The sequence below is a fragment of the Centrocercus urophasianus genome, unplaced genomic scaffold (genome assembly GCF_019232065.1).
Source record: "Centrocercus urophasianus isolate 14NV4802_14NV808 unplaced genomic scaffold, USGS_Curo_1.0 seq_73, whole genome shotgun sequence".
NCBI lineage: Eukaryota > Metazoa > Chordata > Aves > Galliformes > Phasianidae > Centrocercus > Centrocercus urophasianus.
This window is the reverse complement of record NW_024885344.1, coordinates 3,930,718-3,951,828: the sequence shown is the minus strand read 5'-3', so window position 1 is coordinate 3,951,828 and position 21,111 is coordinate 3,930,718. Positions and strand designations below refer to the sequence as shown.

At 38.8% G+C, this 21,111-nt stretch overlaps 1 protein-coding gene across 1 annotated transcript in view; it reads left to right on the top strand.

The window, feature by feature from the left end:
* Nucleotides 1-1,282: 1,282 nt before the first annotated feature.
* RFX4 (regulatory factor X4) overlaps nt 1,283-21,111 on the top strand; it is a 74,557-nt gene continuing 54,728 nt past the window's right edge. Inside the window, exons 1-4 of the mRNA XM_042838075.1 lie at nt 1,283-1,331; nt 1,759-1,845; nt 8,879-8,939; nt 13,935-14,058. Coding sequence (XP_042694009.1) covers nt 1,283-1,331; nt 1,759-1,845; nt 8,879-8,939; nt 13,935-14,058 — 321 coding nt within the window. The remainder of the gene's footprint in view (nt 1,332-1,758; nt 1,846-8,878; nt 8,940-13,934; nt 14,059-21,111) is intronic.

Genomic DNA, 21,111 nt, shown 5'->3' with positions numbered 1-21,111 from the left:
CAGCAGGAGCAGTGAAAGCCTCAGCACTGGGTTCCCAGCAGGTTTTGGGGTCAACAGCCTCACTGCAGAGCTTTTCTTGGTAGAAGTTGCAGTGTCGGTAAAAGTGATTTTTATATGAGACCAGGTAAGGAAAAAAAAAAAAAAAAAAAAAAACCTGTAAAAACACATGAGTTTTTTTGGCTGATTTTTGGGGAAGTGTGGGTATTTGCCATGCCTCAAAGACTAAGCTGCAGTGAAGAGGCTGCGTAGTCACGAGACAGAGGGTGCTTTAATGGCATGATGTGCTCGTGCTGACAGCGGTGTGCTCTGCTGCAGGTGTGCGGGCAAACAAACAGGGCAGGGAAGGGCCTGGAGCAGCTGTGGCCTCTCTTGGGCTGCCTGGGCACTGGGAGTGTGCAGAACAGCAGTGCCTGCACCTGGTGTCAGGGCCTGGAGCACTGCCCTGAGGAGTTCTCAGCGGGCCCTTTCTGCATTCCTGAAATGAAGCGTTACCAACTGCTGCCTTCTGTAAAACACACAGGCAGCTCTCGCTGGGCTCCTGCCTTCCCTTCGGGCCTGTTGCTGTGGCTTTCCCTGGCTGGCAGCTCCATGCAGGTAGCCTGGCGGCCTTGGGGGCGGCTTATGGAAAACACTCTGCATCCATTTCCATCCCTTTGAAGGTATTTCTGGCTGCAGCAATTTGCTGAAGGGAGGCCTGTTTCCCCTTATTTCTTGTGTATCCCTTTGCTCAGTGGGGAGGTTTCCTGTTGTAAGCTGCGGGGCTACCATAGCTTCCCACCTGCCCTTTGCTTTTCTTGCTTTGACCACAGTGAGTTCTGCCCTTGAAAAAGTAGTCTTACAGAAGGATCAGTTTATCATGGTAGCATCCAGGAATTTGAAGCAAACACACTAGGACTTGTATTTTATGCTTTTGTCCAAGGAAGGTGTGACTTTTGCCCTGAAGATCTGTAACAGTAAATTCTGCTGAGCCTGGTGCATCCTCTAAAATCATCAGGGGGTGTATGTTATAACTTCCAGAAGGAGGAACAGCAGAGTCAAATCGATGTAATGCTGCACTTTGTCTGACTGGGGGGAATAAATAGGAAGTAAGAAAAGAGGGAGGATGGGAGCAGCTGAGGACTTACAAAGGTTTCAGTAGCACAAGGGCTCCTGACTTGGTACCTTGGTCTCGTACCTGGAAATGATCTCGGTAGAGCCAAAGAATCCAGCAGCACAAAGGAGGTTGTAAGACTGGATTTCAGTGAGCACAGTTTGAGCCCCACTGTAACAAAAATCCGTAGGAATGATTTACATGTGCGAACCACCCTCACAAGAGCACTGGAAATGTTCAGGTACATAAGTCTGCCAGACAAAGACATAGAAATCAATGCAGTTGGTGTGTTTCAGTTGCTCACGAGGCAGTAATTATTTTTTTAATACATCAAGTGATGGGGAGGGGAGAGAAAATCGTAAAGACCTTTGTTGTATACACGGAAGTGTTTTGGCCTCTGTTGTTGTAAAAACAAAAACAAAACAAAAAACAAACACAGAAAACACACAAGAAAAAAATCCCAACTAAAAGAGCCGGCAAAAAGCAACAGCTGGGTGTGAAAGCTGAAAAGATTTTCTTGCTAAAGAACCTCCATCTGAGCTTGTTTTAACAGAAATGCTACAGATGACCATCTGTTGAAAAACAGCGCTCTATTTAGTTTAATGTGTTGGAAGTTTATTTTCTATGCAAAGACAAACACCAAAAAGAGCAACTTTGTTGTTTTGCAGAGAGTTGGATTGAACGGTGTCTCAATGAAAGTGAAAACAAACGCTATTCCAATCACACCTCTCTGGGGAACGTTTCTAATGATGAAAGTAAGTAAATTTTCATGAATTCGGAGTGCATGTTAAAATGTCTAAGTGCTAATTTCCTTCTATTACATATATGTATCTCCTCATAGTATTTTTGGTACTCAGTAGTTTGAAGAGTTGGCTCTCTGACACGTCCAAAAGTTTTATCGGTGTTTTTGCTGGAACACTGGTTACTTCCCATTGTTTAAAAGAACTAATACCATCTATGAGTTAAAACATCCAGAAGAATGTGTGTGTCCCTGAATAGAGGTTGGGTGACCTCTAAAATGCACTGTTAGCAGTTGCTCATGACTAAAAGTATCTGTTTTGCTTTTCACTGGTGAACACCAGGCAGTTGAAATACAGGAAAAAAAATAATTGTTGTTCAATACTGAGTCACACAAATAAATTCTTTAAGAAGTAAAAAATCGTCAGATTAAAAAAAATCATATATTGAATCATGGTATTGCTTCCCTTTAGTCATTGAGAGTAAACAATTATAAATGTAGGTAATTTCACACTAGCTATTTTTTCTCATTTCTCCTACTTAAAGTAATTTTAGCTCTTGATTTATTTTTTTTTTTAACAAGAGCAGGTAATTATAAGTACCTCCAAATACCTCAAAATAACCTTTTTTTTTCTATTTAAAATTGTAATACAAATTTTAGTTTACCATCTTGTTTTTGTTTGATTTCTATTTTACTTACGTTGTGTGAAGAAAAATACTCTTAGGGTCATTTTTCATTTCTATACTTTCAGCATTACTTGGTTACAAGATATTAATGCAAAATGAATTCTTCCATTCAGACAGACACAATTTTGTATAGACATAAGACATAAAGACATAAGTTTTGAAACTGAATTTTTAAATACATCTTAATGCTGATCATCCATTTTTGCATTTATTTTTTTTCATTTTAAGAAAACTGCTCTTTGGTATCACTGTAGAATTACATGCCTTGCAGCACAAAGCTTCAGCTGATCACAGAATTTTCTATGTTGGGGTCTTGCGCTTATTTGCCCAGGAGTCTCTTTTGAAGAGATATCTCTTCTGAGGAAGAAAGAAGGTGTTAGAAACATGATTCCCATACTAAGAACAGCAGAAGAGAATCCTCAAAGATAATAACACTTGGCAGGTTTGGGTTTTGAGGTGTTCTGTTTTTATTTGACTAAATAAGAAATTAGCAAATGGTACTGAAAAAAATAAAACATATGGTTGTTAATTTGCATTTTATGACAACCTTTGTGCAACTTATTACATTCATTTTACTCTATTGGATGTTTCTAAGAATGTGACAGAAATAATCTGTAATGACTGAGATGTGACTTCTGATTCTGAATGGAGTCTGAATGCATGATTTGATTCTATTGACTTCAGTGGGCTTTTCCTTAGACTTGCAGTATCAGAGTAATAAATTAATACCATTAGCTATATAATAAACAAACAAACAAAAAAAACCCAAAAACCAAACCAACACAGTTTATTTTATGAGTTTCCTTCTATACTCTTTTTTTAGATTTGTTACTCTACATAGGTTGTAGCAAAACTAGCAGCAGTTTGTTATATGTGCTTATGGCTTGAATGTGTGCACAGAAAAACTTTCACGTCCCCAGAGTCAGTAGGTGAACCTACTGTCGTGGTTAAGAGCAGGTATTTCACAGAGCAGCACTGAGGAGACAGGATGGTTGTTCATTCTGTCTTCTGGTGCTGGAATTAAGGGAAAAGTAATGAAAACACGTGGCAGCAAATGTAAAACTGATAAATACGTAACTGAATGTATCCCACACTTTGTGTGCAGAATGCTTTGTCACAGTACATGATGGAAACTCAAATGAGAACGAAAGTGTTCGTTTAATCCTGCTTCCTTTTTATAACCAGTTCATCCAGCTGTTTCCATTGTACAAATACTGACATTTTTGCAGTGTAGATCAGAGAATTAATTCACCTGAAAAGCCATCCTTGTTTTTGTGTGCACGAAAGAGAGGAGTAAGAGAAGAGGAGGAAAGAAAAATAAGCCATTTGCCTAGCAACAAAAAGACCAATAATCTATGAAATCTAGAAAAAAGTAGGTGTTTCCCCTTAGGAAGAATCATATCATATTATGTGGTCCTTCCTAGTCTTTGGGTTTTCCTAACAGTGCCCAAGAAGTTTCCAAAGCATCATGTCCATCTTTGTCCAGCTTCTGTCATACACTTTCAAGCAGCAGGAGACAACATATTTTGGGGAAACCTACATGACTTTTGAATTTCTCAGAATGGTGGTCAAGTTGCTGTGGTCAGCAGATCTCCTGTTTTCATCCACAGCCAAAATAAGGCATCATTCATCTTCCTCTTGATTTATTGGTGATGTTGAATTTGTTTGTTTTCCTAAATACATCAGGTAGTTTTTGGTTGGATGCTAGTAGAGCAAATGTGGCTTTGTTTTTCTGTTAATGTTTTTTTGGAGGGTGGATATGTGCATCCATTAAGGAAGACTGTGAAGATTTCCACTGATTTCTTACTCAGTATCAGCCTGCTTTTATGACTTATTTTTTCTTGCATGTTTTTACAGTTCATAGGGTTTTAGGACAAGTGATAGTTTCACTCTAACCTTTTCTACTGTTGGAGCACATGACAGAACTGTACATTGGGCCACAGAAGTCCTTTACACTCTTCCATTTTCCTCCCGGTCTCCAGGTCCGTTGAACCTGTATGACGTTGTAAAGCAATGCTCACTGCTGCTTTTGAGTGCTTCTTACCCTCTTGGGACCTTTTATGTGTTTTCCCAAAACAAAGCATTTGCACTCTAATATAAAAATTATAGGATAATTTTACTTCAGTTTCCAGTTTTCTAAGTATTTCTCCTTTCACCACTTCCACATGCTAGTCAAAAGATCAACAGGAAGATGGAATGGTACGATCTCATATCTAAAATTGGAAAGAAAAAAACATTTTCTGAATCTGCTCAAGCCAGATTCTCCAAAATTGAAATAGGGGTATGAAAGAATACAATTTAAGGATTATGAAAGTTTCAACTTCAGTTTTCTGTGCAAGGAGTCATGATGTTATGTGATGAAGTGGAAGGGCTCCTTGTCCAAATTATTTTGTATATTTTGGAATATGAATGCGTAGACAATTCAGAAAAGATAAAAGATTCATGCTACTTTTTCCTCTTCAAAAGGAGTGTTTAAAATCAGTGTTGAAACTGCTTAAAATGGAAATCTTATCAAATAGTTTTGCTTTTTTGTTTGTTTGCTTGAACTAACCTACCTTTCCTTTGGTTGAAAAACATTCACTTAAAAGAAGAGCTACTTGATTTGTTGACATTTTCTTTGAGGAAAAATTCTTGATTTCCCAGTCATGCTTATTGAATTGGATCTACACTTCTATGTTGCTCAGGTAGTTTAAAAGGAATCACATTACTTTTTAAAGCACAGAGTTCATGCTAACAAGGCTGTATCTTGCTTACATTTACATGGAAGTATGAGGTTAAGCAGCTTCTTACCATCCCTTAATTCATGTTAGCAAAGGGCAAATCACTTTTGAGAACAGTCAGAACTTGGGCTGCTGAGGCTAGAGGGGCAGGGGCTATTCATCTGAAAAATGTGGAGGTGTGTGAACTATGTGAAGGATTTTATTCAGATAAAGCTACTAAAACTGTCTTAGCTTCGTGGAGGTTCTTTGAGACAAGTACAAGCAGCCCGGGAAAGTACACGACTCTTCTGTTAACCTTTGCAGTGCAAGGAAGAGCTCTAATTCCACTGTAGTTATGACAGAGATGAACATCAACATTAGTTTGCTGATGTCTTTAAGTCCTTCAGCATTTGTCAGAGAAGAACTGTGATGTCTGTTCTTTGACAGTGTCTTGAAACAAGACTTCTTTTCCATGTCATTACTTCTCTTCTTTACAAAATGGATTAGATTTTTAAAGTATTTAACTTTAAAGGTTCCTTTCAGCACACAGTGGTTCTGTGAGGGGTTCTGATAAAATGACAGGAAGAAAAAGGAAAAGGAAAAGAAAAAGAAAAGAAAAAGGGAGAACAGTATTCTTTATATCTTTGATGCAGTACAAACAATTCGGGGACCAGGCCTGAGTCAAGACTTACACAAAACATTCCCTGCTCAGTAGGGAAACCATTAGGTGCCCTGCTACCAAATAAAGTATAAGGAATAGGGATAGCTATTGTTCTGCTTGTAAATTATCGAATGAGATTATATGGTTGTACAACACTCTTATATTTAATACTGAATGATTATATTTCTAGATCTCATCCATTCTTACCCTATGTACAACTCTATCCATCTATTTAATAAAAATAAATATTTTGTCCAAAATCTAGTGAAAATGAGAAACATTTTAGCTGATATCTGGCCCATAGGCAGAAAATGAATAAAAGTTCTATATTATTTTGCAGAGGCTTGATTCTGGGGAAGATATGGGAAAGATTATGAATATTTTAATTGTGTTGAAAATGCAGTTGCTCATGCGCTAAATATTTTGATGGAAAGCGAGTCTCAGAGAAGTTTTGCAAAGAAGTTCAAAGTACATTGTTCTCCTACTTGTTACAGCCAATTAGTGGAGGGTGCTGAAGCATCTTGAAGAATCACTGGGAAACATACACAGCTGAGAAAAGGGATTTAAACTGTAGTTTGTGATCTTACCATTAGCTTTTGTGGTTAAAACGCATCCTTCTATGAGAGGAACTGATTGACTATGGATGGCTTGGAGAGTGTCTGAGGGCAGGTTAGGTAAAACACCTGTTCACGGGTCTTAATGTGATTGTGAAACAGCCAAAGGATGGGTAGAAGGGATGCGGAGACCAATTATTAATTTGGATATTGGTTTGATGTGTGATAGAGTGCCACATATGCAGGGGAAGATCAAATCTCATTAGTGTAAGTGATAGACCTTTGCATATTAACCCCCTTAAATCACTAAATATAATCAGAAGTTCTGTTTGGAGTGGGGAGAAGGTTGGTGGGGGAACTGTAACACCTGTTGGCTTCACAGACAGAGGCAGTTTAGGATTACTGCATCTTAGTTACATCAGTGGTTACTGAGATCAGTGGCACCCAGCCTTTTCAGTTTGTACCTCCCTAGCAATTTCCAATGAAGTTTAAGCCACAGTGTGAACTTAAAGCAGTGTGTAAGGGTTTGATACTGACAGAGGAAAAGGTGATTAAGAAAACAGACGACTTTCAACTGGGAAGCAATAACCTTATTCTGAATAAGAAGGTGGCAGGGCTGAGACGGAGCCCCTGCACATTGCCAGTGCACAGGAGCAGCAGCTTCAATTATTGTATCTCACTGTGATGTCTCTCATGCACTGTCAAAGGCCAGAAAATTGCACAGTCAACAGGAAGGTGCTGTGGTGCTGCTCTTACAGTGACTGGTGGCAAACTGGTGACCTCCCATGCTCGCATACCCATCCCCATCCCTGTTTGCCAGGCTCGCTCGCTCCCATGGCTGCCAGCTTTATTTCCTTAACAAAACCAGGGCAACTCCCCCATCTCACAAGCAGTTTACAGCCCACAATAAATTGCTGAGACTAACTGTGGGTATGGCCCCAACTATTTTATCCATCTCTGGTTTAAGTCTGTGCTGCACTGCTCTGTCTCCCAAAGTCCAGGCTGTGTTCATGCAACCTGCAGTGGCCGCTCGGCATTCAGGCCCTGTGTGCCCAAGGTTTGTTGCATGCGGACCATTTGTTTAGGAAAAACAAACGAAAAACACAATTTAAAACTGATTTGAAATGTGTATGTTGGTCCTTCGGGCTGAATAAAAGCGGGCCAAGAAAGGCAAGGAAGGAGTGTGCGGGCCAATAATTAGAGGCCCATTGTCATGCAGATGTAGAAGAGGGGCTGCCCCAGTGTCTGTGGATAACTGTAATTTTGGATTTTCTTGATGTTCAGGGCCCGGCCTCCCTGGCTAGATGATGTTCAGTTAACACTGAATGTCATGGAAGAAGCACTGTGATGTGAGGGGCGGAGGTAGCGTGTTCTGAAGCGGGGTTTTATTTCTGTGTGCCCATTGTTGGCATTGCACAATAGACCTCCCAAATGGGTCTGGTACTCTGAGGAGATATTCTGCCTGCCTTAAAGTTCGACATCCTAAAAGCTGGCTTATGTAATTTCTAAAAATTAATTGCACAAAGAAATGATTCTAGCAATGCAGTGTAACAATACAGTGGTTTTACCTCATTTAGGTATCTAAGCTTTCTACTCTTTGTGCATTCGTTGGGGACAAAGTTGTAAAAATAGCCAACTGGACCTGAAGCAACAGTGCTTTCCATAGAACAGCCTTCTGGAGAAGCTGGTTGTGCTTCAGACTCTCAATTAGGAAGCTTCATACACTTTGCAAATCACGGTTTAATAGGAATTATTCTATATATACTTCTATTCTTTTTTCTTAAAAGAACTAATGTGAACTGGCAAAAAAGCCAATCTTTTAAAACAGTTCTACTTTCAATGTCTTTATTCATCTTTTATCAAGCTTTTTGGAAAGCCAGCAAATCAAAGAGTTAACAGAGAGTAAATAGAGAATACTATCATCAGAAAATTACCTGAAAAGAAATAAACTGTATTACAGAATGTTTTTATCTTCAATTTTAATTAAGCTTTGTAAATTTACAAACACTTAGTGTTTGTCATACGTCAGGATCACAACAGTAGAAGAAAACCATAAGGTTAAATGCCTCATCTAATTGAAGGATAAAGAAAAAGCAGATTGGATTAGGCAGCTGTTCCATTAAAGGTGGTGAAAGTGTTTTTTTGTATTTGGACACGTTGTTAGAGATTCAAGATTCTCTCTTTTTTATATACACTTATGCTTTCCAGTGTCATCATGTCTACACAACACCCCACTCCCGCTGTGAGAGAAGTTTGCAAGCTTTGTTGTCTTAAGCAGTATCTGTAGATAATAACTTAGGGAGCATCGAGTTTACATTTCTACTCTTCAGTCAGAATTTGGGAAAGCTTTGACACTTCAGAACATTTTTGATCAGATAATCCCTTACAGCTTCACACTGCCTGAGTAGTTCTCACTGAAATTAAATAGTATTCTTTTGTTTCTTAACAGATGAGGAAAAAGAAAATAATAGAGCATCGAAACCACACTCAACTCCCGCTACTCTGCAATGGTAAGATGCCTTTGAAAAAAAACAGGGTGACCTGTTACAATCTTTCCTTATCTTTTTTTGAACGGAAGTGGATAGAGATCTTGGACATCTTATAGAATTTTAAAGATAGTTTTACTGTATGTATTTAATTTGCTCATTAGCATCCTATGTAATGCTTCTCAACAAATATCCTACTCTGATGAGATTTATTTGAATATAAGAGAGCTCTGATACAGTTTAGAAAACCCAGTTGCCATATTTGCTTGTCACCTTGCCAGTTGGTAATTTGTGGTTCATCTTCTTTGTTGTACTTACTACAAAAAGAAAACTAATACAGAGAATTTTGCTTGAGACATGTGATTGCTTCAGTGTGTGACGATGTCTACCTTTTCTGACTGTTTTACTAAAATGAAATCTTAGACATTAGCACAGAAGATGACAAGTGATCGATCATTTTCCAGGAGGTTCTTCTATCTGGCAGAACAGAGATCTGTTACAGAGAAGTCTGCCAAGCCTCAGAGCATGCTATCTGAAATCTCATGCTCCTTAGATTGCTTTAAATCTTTTGAAGGCAGGTCTTTGCATCACCTGTAGGTAGTTCTTTTAGGATTAGATTGGTGGGTTTTTTTGCTTTTAAGAGAATGTTAGAAAAATGATTTTTTTTCTTCTGTGAACCTCTTGGGAAACCTAACAGAATAAATAGCAAAGAATAAACCAATCAGTTCATGAGATTCAGACAATTCCATTTACGTTCTCTTTAAAGTTAATCAGTTAAATTTTAGATTTCAAAAAACCAAAATCTGTAGGAGGATTCATAATAAGTTGCTGCAAATATTCAATATTTTGCCTTTCTGAATTTGCAGACACTTTCAGTGCAAATAGTGAGATATGTAAATATAAATAAAGGCTCTTAGTTCTGAATGATTACTTCTTTTTGCATATTTGTACAACCAAGATGCTTTCAGAAGCTTTGGAAATGTGAATAAAGAAGGGGAGTGACTATAGAGAAAAAAATTAATAAAATAGTAGGGAAATTATGTAGATGTATTTTCTTATTTTCTATTATTCACGTGAGAATGATCTGGATAAAATGAAATAATAGCCATGGCTTACCAGTCCAAATTCAGAACAGAGTTTATTTTGCAGCAGATTCAGTGAAGAGTCTTTTCCACAGGAGCAGATAGCATAGTAGCCAAGAAGTCAGAGTTCATCAGAACATGCCAGTGATATGTTCCCAACAGAAAACATGCAAATACTCTTAACGGTCTTTTGCCAGATACTTTCAAGCTTCCTCAGTCATAAAGATTAGCAAATCCCTAAACTCCTGGGATATTGAGCCCTGCTGGAATGTGGGGCAAACACTAATACTCATTCAGCAGTTTTTGCAATAGAATGCCAGAATTTTGGGCAAAGAAAAAAGAAAATCTGCTTACGTCATCTTCCCTTCCCCTTTGCTAGTGGATTGGCTTACTACCTGCCTGTTGTGTAATGCTTCCTACACTTTTTGGTAGGTTAGAAATTGTCCCTTTTGAGACTTATGGAGCATCTGCAATATCCTTCATTCCATTTTCCATTCAAAACACATGAGGAAACAGAAATCACTGACATTTTCAAGTTTAACTTCTTTAGCTAATGTCAAACTGAATAATATGATTTACTCACTTGTTAATAGACCTACAGGTAATAGCTTGCCAGCTTAGTAGCTGTCTCATATGAAAGTTTTTTCTTGGCTTCGATACAGTTTTCTGTCTCAGTACTGCAGCTTTGAATTGGGGTTGCCTGGAGAAACCATGCTTCTGCATTTCTTACATTAAAATAAAGTTAGAAGCTCAAACATTGTGATCAAAATGCTATAAAGCAGAAAGCTTGTTTTGGGAGTGAAGATGTTTCCAGCCAGACACATTACCATCAGGTTATTTGTACTGTGGTAGCACATAGCAACCCATAGGTTGGTAAATGATTGTGGTCAGCACTGTGCAAAAGCTGCACTGATTGTTTCCCACAGGTTTGGCCCTACTTGTTCGACAGTTTTGCCTGCTCAGGGCTCAAATCAAGTTTTTGCACAGTCAGAAAAGATGAAAAATGAAATTTACCTGAATATGCCTCGAGTAAGCATGCATCCTACCTTCTTGCAGGAATCTCTAAGCAAGATTCAAGTGCTAGAAGTTCTGGGATAACTTACTGCCTAGATTCCAAGGGCAAGGTACTGAAATTATCTTGCTCTGGCAAATGGAAGCACCACCTAAGTCTCCTGTCTCTGTTTTTTACTGTAAGGTGCTACTATCATTCATAAATAATGGAGTCATGGGAGCAGTGGAGAAAAGAAACAGAGGAAATGTCAGTAGCAAGGAAAAAGAAGGAAAGTGGCAGGGAAAGTGAAGCAAATCGTAAGAGAAATATGTAATTTTTGTCATATTATTCGTATTGACTTTGCTTTTATTATTTATTTCTTGTCCGACATCTTAGTGAAAAGAGAGAACGCCAATCCCATGGGGATCTATCTGTAATGTTTATGCCTCTCCAAATGGGAAGTACACTGAACACTATAAAAGAGGAGAAGATCTAGCTGAGGATTTAGAAGTGTGTCTGGCTGACTGTCAGCCTGGCTAGATATCTTTCCTGGAAATAAGAATGATGTTTTTTTGCTTCGTTTAGTTTGGCTGATGACACAAAATGAAGTGAAAGGCCAGGTAAATGCAGTCATTCTGCCAAATTATCGTCCAGGAACATGCACCAGCCTAAATGTTAACTGTTAAGGCATGAAGATTCAAATACCTAGTATTCTGTTCTTCTCTCTTGTTCCTGTGTTCATAATTATCTGCATAGCTACAGCTTGCTAAGTAGTCTTCTCAAACATTTGCCCTTATTTCCCTGGCGAGCTGGTTGACCAAACTGTAGTGTAATTTCACTTCGATTTGGGGTGTGTGTGTGTCTAATTCTCTCAACACTGAATTATCAAAAGCCAAGACAGCTCAAGTCCATGCAGTTTGGTGGCTTACAATTATTTGGTGAACAAAATAATAACAATGTTGTGACGGTGAAACAAACAAAAAATTATTGCATTTTCTACGACATGCCAAAAAAGAACAGAAAAAGAAAAAAGTAAAGCACACTTTAGTCAATGGATTCTCCCAAGATTAGCAGTTTTACAGAAACAGTTATAATACCTCAAATTATCTATTCCAGCATCCTTTGTGTAATTAGAAATGATAACATCACAGCTATTCTGTTGCCTTCCAACCTAGAAACAAGACTACACTATGAACACAACTCTGATATATAATAATGTCGTTTATTCTAGAAGTATGTAAATATAAAGGGGGGAACACTAATAGAGACAGGTAAAATTGTCACTACTGTGGAAGGATTTAGGGGTTTTCTTGCTATACTGTAGTGGTACAAAAGGTCTTACTGTGAACTACTGGATTTCATGCGGCTTTATTGGGGCACTTAAAATGTTATATATACATTATTTCTGATAGAAATTTGTTAGGTAGCAGGTTGAGTTCATTATCTTCCTACGACACTGCAGAATGAGGCTGAATTCAAAACATGATAAAGTTGTTACATAAAAGACAGGAAAATAAAAGAAGTGGAGCAAGATGGGGTTTTGATCATTAAAAAAAAAAGTTCAGGTATAATGGAGCATTGTTCGGTGTCAGACTAATGATTCTCTGTGAAAGAGAGGAGAAAAAGAGAAAAATTCATCAGATATGAGCAGAAATAATTAACTGCTTTTCTTTCTGTCCTGTCTTGGTCACGGAAGCTGACATTCCAATTAGCAGCTATAGTATACAAACGAACTCTCCAGGTTTTGAAAGAGGGTTTTGTTAAAGCGCTATGAATTTGAGGAAAGATGCCGTGATGATATTCCTGTAGAAACCAAGGAAGAATAGATGTTGCCCATACAAACTGATTCCATTCATCTGGCCGGATATCTTATTAAAATAGTTTGCAGTCACAAATGATTGTGATAACTGAAATGGAAGGAGGATAAGACCTGGAAGAGGCAACGAAAGAGTGAAACTAGATATTTGAAAAGGTATTGTACAGTTATCATATGAGAGGGGCCTATTTACTGTAAAACTGAAGGTTTCTGAGAATATACTTATTTTATAGTTTAAGAAGAAGTTTCTTCTCACAGCCAGCAAGGCAGATGAGCACACTTGCAATTTAAAAGAACAAGTGTGCTACCATGGGTGACAAGATTGGGTTTTAAAGTTGTGCGTATGTAAAGAGCTCTTCAAATTCTTTGGGTCAGCAATCATAAGAATATGATTTCAAGATAAATATTTTTCTAATCTATCGATTGGCAGTGGCTACGATTCCATATTTTAAACACTAAGCAGTTGCTCATTCATGTATGTGATGCATAATTAGAATGTAATGGTTGTATCTGTGTGTGTAAGTGAGTTACTATAGTTTCTACAATGCAAAGGAGGATGGTATTTCACTACTGCATTCAGCAGATCATGGACTCTTGTTTTCTTCTCTTAATCAATCAACAATAGCAAGAATTTATTCTACAGATATAGTTTTATGCACATCTGTTGGTGTTTGCAAACAAATTGTTTCAGCCGCGCTTGCTTCCTCCAGGTAAGGAATTCTGTAGATGGACAGGAATGAAAAGATGTCATGAACCAATGGTGACTGTCCTGTAAAAATGAGGAAATGCTGCCTATCACCCAGTGTTTGGTTTCGTTCAACAGGCGTTATGTGATAATATGTATTTAAAAAAAAATAGTACTTTGGAACATGACCACAGAATAATATTCCTTTGTGCAAATCTCCTGTTGACTCTAAGAACTCACAATCTACGTATTTGATCGAAAGCAGAAAGCAAATTATAAGCAAGCTTTGTCATTGGACTCTGTACTTAAGAACGAAACAGAGAAAACTGACTAGAAAAGCAGAGGCTGTAGTGTTTGGTCTTAAAGATGCAGCTTTGCACACAGTTCACCATACAGGACATCCAACATACTTGCAGTGCTCTCTGTTTGATACTTGCTTTTTAAGGCTGGAGGAGAACTACGAGATTGCGGAAGGTGTTTGCATTCCTCGAAGTGCTCTCTACATGCATTACTTGGACTTCTGTGAGAAAAATGACACGCAACCTGTTAATGCCGCCAGCTTTGGAAAGGTGAGTCTAAACAGCACTGTGATACCTCGAGCTCTCACCTGGTTCAGGTGAATTTGGGTTAAAGAAAAAGTAAAATTGTCATTTACTGCTAGAGATATTGATGTATTTATAAAACATCTTACGATTCAGATTACAAAGCAAAGGTTAAGATTTTAAGTATTTGGAAAGTTGGAATCAGTTCTCATCATGACTAAGCTGCAGAATATACTACTTTTTTGATTATTTCAGCATCAGTGTTGCCAGCCTATCTGACAGTTATGTTATACAGTATTGGCAGCTTGGAAGTCAACTACGATCCAGTCTAAGCATTGTGACCTGTAGTGCTTTAATAAATGTACATTTAAAACAAAAACAAACAAACAAAAAAACAAACCCAGAAGGGTTAAGTATCAATAATTTAATTCTGGGTCTATTGTTGCCATTCTTGTAAGCATAGTGTACAGATCCTTGAATTAAGAATATTAGAACACACTGGCAAATCCATGGTGGAGAAAGTACAGTGCCTCTGGATGTCCAAATCCCAAAAGCATCCAAAGCGTCTGTGGGACTCTGCACATGCAGACTGCCCACATATCTTCACACTGCAGTTCCTTGTGCTTCTGCTTTCCAGGCCAGATTTTAAGAGTCACTGTGCTTATTTCCAGCCTGAAGTGGAGACACAGTCTGTACAGATGCAGCAGTGCATGGCACAGGTGTGAGCAGTAAAGGGTTATGCTGTACCTCACTATAAGACATTATCAAGTGGCTAAGATGTCACAAATGTCTTATTTTGGAATTTCTGATAAGATGATGTTTTCTCTGTGAAAAATAGGATGGTATTTTATATTTTTCATTTTTTTTTAATCTAAGACCATGTTTTTACTCTCCAGTGTGTCACAGGTTTTTACAACTCATCTCTAGACTAAATGTAGAGTTCACCACTGTTTTCGAAATGCTTACAAGCATGAATCTGAAGCCTTCTTCTAGTGTTCACAACATTTATTCCATAAAAATGCTGCTTATTCAAAGAGGGAATGTGTTCCTAGGGTATGTGCCTGTGAAAAGAGTAGGCAAAGGAGAAGAACGTATTTAATGAGGTGCCATTTTCTGTAGTGCATCTTTATGTTGGCAGTTGAGCAAGCTAAGTAAAATGTACCATATTTTAATATTACAATGTCTGTCACATCATAAAGACCTGCATAGCTCTGTTGATTCCATGTTACATTTCTTTCTAAAACACTGCATATTATGAATGGAATTTTATGTATTATTACTACCTACTGTTAAGTGAACTCAGAACATGTAATTTTTGAATAGTGAGAACAAGAAACAGGCTTCATGCAGGCCTACACATTTGGGATGTAGGTAGAATTTACACGATGCTATTTTGCTGCTACTGAAAACTTCCCTAAATTGTAAGGAGTGCATAATCTGTGATTATTTCATCACAACATAATTTCACCAACATGCAGCAGTCCAGTTGTCGTGTACTACTCTATCCTTCTCTCTGCCTTCATACATATGCACTTTATCAATAGGGCAGTAGGGTGATCTTGGCCTAACAGGACAGGTACAGTATCTTCCATCTAAAAATCAAGGTATTCTTTTTTTAATTTTTTTTTTTTTTTTTTTTTTTCCCCATATGCTGCTTTCTATTTAGCTGTAGTAGAGTTAGTTCTGAGACAGTGATCCACAATGTTTGTTTTTCCTTTTTGTGGAGATGAACCTGTATAGAATTCTCCCAGTACTATCGTAAAACAATGTTTTGTATGGCCATTTTGGATCTGGAAACTGTGGCTTCTGTATAGATGTGTCCAGGAATCTTAGACAAAACTGACATGAATATTGAAAAAGATCAGGCCTCTGAATATGCAGAATCCAGAGTGACCTCAGTGCCTCTGTGAGACCTGTTATTGCTAAAAAAAAATGCCTTTCATAGTCATGATGATTGATGATCTGCAAGGCACGCACACACTTCATGTAGTCAATAATTTGCAATCTGATTCTTCTTAGATGAAGGTACACAAATGGAGTTTTAGCCAACAGAGATGTGTTGTAGCTTAACCTGGCCAGGTGGCTGAGCACCACGCAGTTGTTTGCTGACTCTCCCCTTTCACAGTGGGATGGCAGAGAGAACATAAAAAAACCAACATGATAGAACTCCTGAGTTGAGATAAAACTATTTACTAAGAGAAAAGGAAAAGAATAATAATGATGACATACATATATATATATATACACACTTATAAATGTATATAACAAGTGATGCCCAAGCAATTACTCACTACTCTCCAACTGATGCCCAACTAGCCCCCTGAGCAGCAGAAGAGAGACAGAGATATGAATGCCCACCCCCCTTCAAAACTCCTTCCACATGATCCCATATGGCATAGAATATCTCTTCGGCCATTTTAAGTCAGCTGCTCTAATTGTCTTCCCTCTCAGCTGCTTTGATCCTTCGCTGCAAATGGCCTTGGCTCTGTGCATCACTGCTCAGCCACAACTATAAACATCAGTGTGTTATCAACATTGCTTTTCTCCTGGAACCAAAACATAGCATCATACCAGACACTCTGAAGAAAATAATTCTATCCCAGCTGAAACTATGACAAATTGTTATCATGTGACTTAAACACCATATTGGCAGTGCGTGCTACAGTGACTTGGAGGCAGAGCAGGGAAATAGGTGCTATCTGAGGACCTCTGCACTTAGCTGCTGAAATAGTGACCCCAGACATGTTCATCCTCATTGGGAACCATGAAGAGGCCTGCAGCTGTCATCTTCTGCGGAGAAAGGAGTTAGTTGTTCTGTGAAATTGTAGACAGTTCGCCTTTCAAGATTAAATTTATGATTCATCTTTGAACTTTAACTCTGTGGGCAATGTTAAACATTTAGACATTTCCTTCAACAGACTGATAGTATTCGGAAAGAGACATGGAGTTCAGCACATGAAAACAATCTGTAAGAAGGAACATCCTAATGCATTGTTACTCAGTTAAATCTGAATTAACCCAGCAGAGTTAATTTCATTTTTAAAGAGACTGCCTGAGACAAGAAACTTGCCTGCAAATGATTTCTCCAGGTTAAGATTTTGTGGGCAGTGTTTCAGCCTGCTTATTGCTTAACCTTAATGCAAGTGAAATATTCCACAACAAAGCATAGAAGGGGACACAGATGGATTGTTCATGATCAGCTGAACTAATAGACCTTGTTTCTTACAATTTCATATGTTCCCTAAATCCAGAGCTGTACTTAAGTCTTCTGTATCTCCATGTTTCCCTACAGTACTTCCAATTATTTTCAGGTCCCGGTCACTGTTTGGAGGTCTTTCTTTTTCCAGTTTTCTTACATACTTGCTGCACCTTCCTCCTCTGTTATTTTTAGATTCCCTCATGTCTATTTGTCTGTGTGCCTCTCTTTCTCTCCTCCCTCTCCCCAGGCAGCTGGGCGAGTAGTAGTCCATAGGTTGGCTGATTGAGAGCAATGGCAGAGTTGACTCCCTGCCTCATACTCGTAGTTCTCCAGAAAAGCAGTGCCAGATGGCTCACCTAAAGGTTCATCTTTCTCCCCTGTATTGTCTTTGACCCACAGAATCATTAAGGTGGGAAAAAAAACACTGAGATCTTCTAGTCCAATTGTCAACCTGTCATCTTCAGCCTTAATTTCAATTTGCTATCCCCATTATCCAGCCAGGGTTTCTTACTGCATGTCTAAGACATGGACTGCACCATAGGCATTTGGTAACACTGGATTAGTGGCACAAAACTTGCTCTGAGAAACAGTGAGGAGGAGAGACTTACGGAGAGACAGTAATACCTCACTGACTGTTTCCTTAGGAAATCTGACTAATAGCAAGAAAAGTACTCAGAGGAAAAAAAGCAGAATTGTTGTATAAATAAACACCATTTAAAAAGTAACCTGCACTCCTAAACCACTTAAAGTACATATAAAACAAGGAAGATTCTATTGGCCGTTGATACAATAATATTATGTGGCAAAGGAAACTGTAGCTTTAATATGTTAGCCAAGTATTTTAGTTCTTTACTTAACCAAGTAATGTGTGAAATTACAGCCAGTTCTGTCCGTACTAACCTTTGCCGATGTTTAAATAGCTACATTACCTGGTTTATTGTTACAGAACGGATTAAGATTCTTCCTGCTGGAAGTTCTGCCACTGCCTGTAGATGGGAGGGCTGAGCAGGTGTATGTTTTTGTCCGAGCAACACATTAACATAAAATATTAGTGATCATTAATAATATTAGTGATCGTTAATACACTGAGCATGAATTACCCAGGAACTGTTGCTGATGGATTGGTTTTGTAAGACTTCTTGGTTCTGTCCTAGCTGCGCCAACTCAGGTCCAAGTGGTAAGTCCTTGAGCTTCTCTTATGCTTTTGTTTCCTCAGCCAACACTGATTTTTGTTGTTTTTCTTGTGACTCTTTATGAGCCTTCTGTGTCTTAATAGAACCTCTTGAAGACGTAATCTTCCCTTACACACCAGTTTTCCCTAACTCACAGTTCTCAGTTCACTGCTTCAAGTTTACCGCGTAGCACTGTTACCTGCATATTTCTCATACAGATCACTTAAGAAAGCTTAATTTTTCATGGCGCAACCTTTCCTTTGCATCCTAGTGTATTTCCCATAACTCCCATATGCCCCCTGGAGGTTAAATAATTTCCTCTTTTGTTCTTTTGTTTTTGTTTTCTGCCTTGTCTTTTGACAAGTAGTAGTACATTGATATTTGAAAAGAAAATGAAAGAAAAATGCTGACAGTCTGTGGGCTGCTTCTTCCTCAGCCTTAGGTCCTTTTGCAATGTGGATGCACGCTTACCTGAATCTCAGAGCCACCTCATTGCTCTCTGAATGGCTTTGCTGTAAGTTTATTTTGATAAATAGAGAAGGAAGGGGTCCACAACAGATTTATAATGTTGGTTAGGAAAGATCTTTTACTTTTTTGAAAAATAATGGGCTGAGACACAGTTACACTAGCAAAAAAAAAAAAAGGTTTCAATACAGTTTGCTTAGCTCCAGGGCGGTACAAGCTGTACCAGCCAGGGCCTTCTTTTATCACTATGCACTGTCACTATGCCCAGAAGTTTTGCCAGCAGGATTGCTCCTTCAAGCATGAGTAACATAGAGAGAATTTACAATTCCATCCCATCATACTGGATATATTTGACTTCAAAAAAGGACAGGCTAGCCTCTTTGAAACCTTATTGATAATGACATTACAGTACGTGTTTGGATTCTGTATGGAAATGTACACATCTGGAAACTGCCTGCTGTGCCTAGGGAAGTACTTCTGAAGATGCATTTTTTGCCCTGTCCTCCCAGTTTGCTCTTAAGTAGCCTCACAGGTAAGTGTACACCAATCCCAAATTTATTCTCAGTGCTCTGTTCTATTAGACTAAAATAGAAAGTGCTTTATTATGGACAGTTACTACATCAGGAATGGTTTTTTACTAATTTTTTATACTAATTTTTTATAGTCAATATAGAAAAAAAAGAGAATGGGGCAAAAATCAATCTAAAACTGAGGATGTGGTTTCGGTTATTGCATGGAAGGGCAGTCTGTCAGTGCTATCTGAGCAAACCCTGCTTTTCTTTCATCTCTTTTACATCCTGACTGAAGGACAGTTAATACCAGTATGACGTTTTTTCCTGATTCCAACTTTTCTAGGTCAAGCTCCTCTCACAAACCCGTAATAGTCCCAGAAGCAGCAGGTCATACTGGTGTGGGAAGAGTGGTGGTACAGGGGGCTCATTGCCCTCTGCCTCTGCTTCACAAATCCCTCATATTATTACAGGTTTCTATCCATTGTCTTTTCCCCTTGAGCTTGCGAAGCAAGAAAGCCAACAAGGACATCCCAGTTTCTTTGGATAGGCTTCCCGTTTCCCAAAGATTTGCCCTCTAGCAAAGGCATTTTTTACAGGCTTTGTCACTTGAAGCATCTTTCTTCCACTCAGACCTTTGGTGTGAGTAGAGTGGCCTCTGGGCTGCTTTACCTCATGCCTTGTCAGAACGTCCCAGAGGCTGTTCTTACAGCACAGGGTCTGCCAGAGTGCAGGGATGCTGGCGCTCAGCCTTTTCCCACAGATATGCTGGGTGTGATGGCAGGAAGTGTGCTGGCACCAGGAAAGAGCAGGGGGAGTTGTTTTGGGCTTTAGGTCTGCTTGGCTTCAGCAAGGCAGCACAGAAAGTGCTGTGACTCAGTAAGACATGTGAGTCAGGGCGTTCAGTGTTTGCAGGGATGCAGTAATCCGTTTGATTGTGCCTTAGGCTGAATTCTATCTGGCCACGGGAACTGCTGAAGGAGAATTCTGTACTTAGATGAATTTGAGGATATGTCTCACAAGTTTCACTGAAGATGGAGTTTGTCATGGAGTCTAATCTCCACAGCAGGTAGAATTGGGCATGGACTGGCTTTGTCTGACTTGCTTTGCAATATCAAATGAATTGTATCAGTGCTAGAAGAGAAATCCAACAACTAGGCCGTGACCTATTCCGTAAAATGATGCAAGTGAGTGGAGAGAAATGGGAGGATGCTGAATATGAACAAACTGCAGCTGTGGGGTCAAGAATACTGCACCTGCACACTGTGCTCTTCCCTCTAGGACTATGCAAGTATGTGAGTGAGGAGTAACGTATAGACAGACATGCCTCTTTTCTTCACACAGCTTGGTGGAGCTGGGGAACAGGAATGATATTTTGTAATGGACTGATCTGATCACTCTCTTTCCTACCAGTGGAACAAAAGCCTTCCTGATCTTTTTCTCAAGGTTATATCTTGTCAAGCCTGCACCAAAGCTACCTTTGATCCAAAAGGTACCTCTTAGCACAGGTATTACTGATAACACTGTTTGAGGATCTTAGAATCACTTTCTCCTTCTGGCAGCATTCAGATGCTGGGTTGCAACTTATTTTTGTTTTTATTTCATTACACTGGAAAGTTCTAGAAGCATGACTAAAAAATATTTGAAATAGAAAAGAAACATCCTTCTATATCAGGTAGATTAAAAAAGAGAACGTATGATTTGAAAAGCAGCATCTCAAGCTGTTTCAGGAAAA